This window comes from Bos indicus x Bos taurus, chromosome 6, assembly GCF_003369695.1.
Source record: "Bos indicus x Bos taurus breed Angus x Brahman F1 hybrid chromosome 6, Bos_hybrid_MaternalHap_v2.0, whole genome shotgun sequence".
Taxonomy (NCBI): domain Eukaryota; kingdom Metazoa; phylum Chordata; class Mammalia; order Artiodactyla; family Bovidae; genus Bos; species Bos indicus x Bos taurus.
The window spans coordinates 69,756,058-69,761,009 of NC_040081.1; the positions used below are offsets into that span (position 1 = coordinate 69,756,058).

A 4,952-nucleotide genomic window follows, 5' to 3' on the forward strand; every position below is an offset into this window, starting at 1 on the left:
GGGATGGAGGATGCAGCTCTGTGATTTCTCGGGAAAGCGTGGAGAAAGAGGGGGGAGGAGGCTGGCCTCCCCGGGAAATTAACAAAACCTACACTTTGCAAAGTCTCCCCCATCCCCCTCCTCCGAATTCTTCCCTGCCGCGCGCCCGCCCCTCCTCGCCGCTTCTGTTGTGACTCGGGCAGCCTATCCCGAGGGTGGGGAGCTGCGGAGGAGCAAGAGCCGAGCGGTACTCCGCAGCATCACGTGTCGGGGTGGGGGCTATAAAATCCCGGAGCCGGGGCGTCGGGCGGGGGACGTGAGGACCAGCCCTCTCCAGGGACCCCTTTGTTCGCAGTCCAGGCACCGACACCTCGGCGTCCCCAAGGGCTTGACCGCCTGCGTCCGCGCCGCGCCCGGGGCCAGAGCTCTGGACAGGAGAGGGGAGGGGGCCCCCACGACTGGCCGGGCCCTCCAGCCACCCACCCCTCCCGACATGTCGCGCTCCTTCTATGTCGACTCGCTCATCATCAAGGACTCCTCACGGCCCGCGCCCTCGCTTCCCGAGCCACACCCCGGGCCAGATTTTTTCATCCCGCTGGGCATGCCGTCCCCGTTGGTGATGTCCATGTCCGGGCCGGGCTGCGCGTCCCGCAAGAGCGGCGCGTTTTGCGTTTGCCCGCTCTGCGTCACTTCGCACCTGCACTCCTCTCGTGGGCCCGCGAGCTCCGGCGGCGGGAACGCAGGGGCCGGGACTGCAGGGGCCGCGGGTGGCGGAGCGGCAGGAGCCGCCGGGGCCCTGCCCTTGCTCAAGAGTCAGTTTTCTTCGGGTCCCGGGGACGCACAGTTTTGCCCGCGCGTGAGCCACGCGCACCATCACCATCACCCGCCGCAGCACCACCATCACCACCACCAGCCCCAGCAGCCCGGCTCAGCTGCAGCAGCAGCAGCGGCCGCGGCGGCAGCGGCGGCGGCCGCGGCGGCCTTGGGGCACCCGCAGCACCACGCACCTGTCTGCACCGCCACCACCTACAACGTGGCGGACCCGCGGAGATTTCACTGCCTCACCATGGGTAGGGCGGGTCCTGGGCACCTGCGCGCTACGCCTTGCTGGCTCCCGGGAGTAAAACGTCTCGCCTTCAGTGGAGGAAGTGGGAGCCTGTGGGGTGGGCGGAGGGGGCGAAGGAGGGGCTTTTGGAATAACTGCAGAGTCGTCTCGTAAGTTCCGAGGTGAAAGTTAGCCTTGCCAGACTCTCCAAGCAGCTTGGTGCGCTCGACTCCAGTACCTGGTGTTCGAGTCTGGGATAGTAGAGGGTCCTTTGCGACTTTGAACTTGAAGGCTGAAAAACCGGAGGTTAACTGACTGAGGTCCGGGGTTGGTGTGTTTGAACTGAAGTGTGGCAATCGGGCGTCGACGCTGGCTAAAAGCATCTCGATGCTTTTGGTTAAGCCTGCCTGCCTTTCCGCTAGGGTGGACAGGAGACCGCAGGACTCTCCCAACCCCTCACCCGCCCCCACTTTAATCCTCTGACTTTACATCCCCGAGATCAAAGGCCTTCACTTGCTTTGGGCGTCTCTGTCCTTCCTGGCTAAGTAACTGTTTGTCTCCAAATGAGAAAGAGTGAGGGATGGATACAGGTGTTTGGTTGAGCTTCGCGGGTGGGTCCTTGAGAGGCAGCGTTTCCAAGGGAGGGCCCTGGGATGGGAGCGCCTCGCTGGAGAATTACCTTTCTGCCCTCTCTTGGCCCATCTGCAGGGGGCTCGGACACCAGCCAGGTACCCAATGGCAAGAGGATGAGGACGGCGTTCACCAGCACGCAGCTCCTAGAGCTGGAGCGGGAATTCTCTTCCAACATGTACCTGTCTCGACTCCGGAGGATCGAAATAGCCACGTACCTGAATCTGTCAGAGAAGCAGGTGAAAATCTGGTTTCAGAACCGCAGGGTGAAGCATAAGAAGGAAGGGAAGGGCACGCAAAGGAACAGTCACGCGGGCTGCAAGTGCGTTGGCAGCCAGGCGCACTTCGCGCGCTCCGAGGATGAGGACTCCTTGTCGCCGGCCTCGGCCAACGATGACAAGGAGATTTCCCCCTTATGAGGGAGGGCCGCCCACACACACACCACGCGCTCCCGGCATCTCCCCTAACTCCCGAGGTGGCTGGCACCCAGGGGCCAAAATCCTCACCCTTTCGGTGGTCCCACCTGGAGAACCTGGAGAGGAGCATTCCCCGGGGATGTGCATGCCGGGCCTGACCCTTCTCCTGTCTCCTTGATCTGTCTGTTTGGGGCTCCTCTCGCAGTTATAGGTTGTCGTTGTTGTTTTTTATGTAAATAATCTAGATTCAACTCAGTTTTGTCATATAACAAAGGAAAAACAGGATTGGTTTAAGTTTAAAACTGTATGTGGGTTTTTTTTTAAAGCGCATGTCATTTCCCTTTCCCTGTCTTTCAGAACCAGATAAGAACATGGGGTTTCTTGATTATTTTTTTAAATGAAGGTATTGAGTTACAAATAACTTAGAAAAATTAAACCCTGTAAGGTCTTGCTTTTTGAAAATCTGCCTGAGAAGAGTCTCAAATCCAAGTCACTGAAGTCTCTTTGTGAATAGTTTTATATAAAATTTATATTTATATTTATTTAAATAAATGAGACAAAAATCAAGGTTTTAAATTCATGGTGTTGGCTCTCACCAACTTCCCCTGTCTCTCTCTTCCCCATATGGATAGAGAATAAAAGTGTCTGAGAATTTACAGCAAAGTAATGACTGTAATTTGATAATGTGAGTCTCTTGGTTGAGGGAGTTTGTGACTCTGTAGGATTTGTGTCACCAAAACTTCTGCCAGGACACTTTCAGTCATGATGTTGCCTACCAGGTAGTACTCCCCATTCTTAAAATAGCTCTCTTCCTCACAATTGACAGGATAAATCAATTTAGAGTGACACTGACAATTAATGACAGGCAAACCTTTCAATCTATTTAGGAGGGGAAGTTGAAAGTCCCTTACTCCTATTTATTTTCTGTAGCAGTCCCTCCTCCCTTTTTTTCTGTCTTCATTTCTTTCAAATACTAAAACCTGAATTATATGAAGGAATCTGAATAGTAGGAATTGTTTTAGAAAGGGCAACAATCCATCAAACAGGTTGGAAGCAAACACATGGAGACTTACGAATGATGCTACAAGTGACTAGAAGCAATACTGTTTTTGAGTGTTTGTCTAGCTAAGAAATTAGCTGGTTTCTACCACTGCTGTGGAAAAAAATTTTTTTTCAGGAATAGGGAGTTAGTCTGTCCAAAAATATACATTCTCAATTTTCCAAAATAGCTCAGAGGTGCCCTTGGACTTTGGGATTTTTTTCCTTGTCTCCTTTTCACCTAAATTAGTTCCTTTCTAGTCCCACTGTCCCCATCACCTTGCAGAGTTCACTCCTGCAAGCCTGGCCCTGGAGAAGACTTTGGCTCTGCCCTGGCTCTGCCAAGCAAGGCAACCTGACTCTCTCTTCAGCACAGCTAGGTTGTGTCCTTTAATGGAGAGAGTTAAGCTGGAACATGGAAGCTAGGAGATCTCATTCCCCGAAGGCTGAGTCCCACTAACACCCACTGGTGTTATTTCTGATTATTTTCTGTAAACATGCCACCCCAAAGGTCCAAGCCATGGGAACTGTTGACAACACATACTCACACTTTAGGTCTGATTTACTTTAGGTCTATAGGGACTGGAATCTCAACAGGTGAGGTTGCAGATCTAGTATGGGAAGGAGGAAAAGGGGGGAAGATGTGACCATGGGTTCCCTGGCCAGAGATATTCTCTCTCTCTCTCTCTCTCTCTCTCTCTCTCTCTCTCTCTCTCTCTCTCTCATACACACACTCTCTCCAGAGAACTCAGGGAGAAGGGAAAGTCTCCTTTCAGACTCCCGAGGCCCGCTGTCAACTCTTATTCCGGTGCTAGTCAGGGCAGGCGAGGTGCGGGGGTGGGGGTGGGTGAAGCTGGACGGCTCGCCCTGAATAGGGAGCTGCTGGTGCTTTGTGCAGGGACATGGGACTGGGCCTGCGCAGTGGTCACAGACGACCGGCTCGCTCCTGCCCCGGGCAGAGCCGCCGCTAAAGGGAAAGGGCGCTGGCCCGCTGCCTTTTCCGAAGATCCCCTCCTCCTCCTTCCTAATAGATAGGCATCTCTGGGCACCAGTACAGGGGTGGAAAGGAGGGAGTTTCGTAGCGCAAAGAACGGGCGTCTAAGGAAGAATCCCTTCGCAGGAAGTAACCGAAGGCCAAAGAGCCCCGGCTGCACCTCTGAGCGCTCCTGCCCAAAGGGAAGCCTCAGCTGGTTCCCGGACAGACGACTCCGTCCCCTTCCATCCGCACCCGCCCCGGTCCCTCCGTCGTCCCCAGGCTTGTTCCTCCCCAAGTCCCCGGGCTTGTTCCTCCCCAAGTCTCTGCCCTCGCAGATTTGAGTATCTGCACCTCTCCTGACTACCCCCATCCCCGCCCAGATCCAGCGCCCAGAGCCACCCATTTGCCCCACCGGATGCCGCTCCTTGCCCAACTCCACCTCCCTGAGAAGGAGACGCGGTACCAGTCCTCCTTGGATGGTCTCCGTACCTCTCCCTCCCCTCTTGGGGAAATTCCTTAGGGAAGAGAGAATAAACAGGGGATCCTGCACCAGAGGCATAAAGATTCAGGCAAAGACGTTGGACATTCTCCAAAGAAAGTTTCTCCGGGGTTCCTGGGGAGGTCCTCCTTGTCCTAGAACATTTGGAGCAGAGTGAATGTTCTTGTCACTGTCAAAGTGGACCATGAGGTTTCCTTGTCTACTATTTGACACTCCCCCAACCCTTTTCCTCCCAGAAAAATTTCAGCTGAGCTTTTAGGAAGTTTGGGAATAAGGCTGTGGGGGTCTGTCTGATTTTAAAGGCCTATAGTTTTTCTTAGGTTAAGAACACCTAAGCCAACACAGGTGTACACATACTCTGCTCAACAA

At 54.3% G+C, this 4,952-nt stretch overlaps 1 protein-coding gene across 1 annotated transcript; it reads left to right on the plus strand.

Moving 5' to 3' along the window:
- Window positions 1-294: 294 nt before the first annotated feature.
- GSX2 (GS homeobox 2) lies at window positions 295-2,372 on the plus strand. Its single transcript, XM_027544519.1, has 2 exons — window positions 295-1,049; window positions 1,733-2,372. Exons 1-2 carry the CDS (start codon window positions 473-475, stop codon window positions 2,071-2,073), a joined length of 918 nt encoding a protein of 305 aa, XP_027400320.1. The 5' UTR covers window positions 295-472; the 3' UTR covers window positions 2,074-2,372.
- The last annotated feature ends 2,580 nt before the right edge of the window (window positions 2,373-4,952 follow it).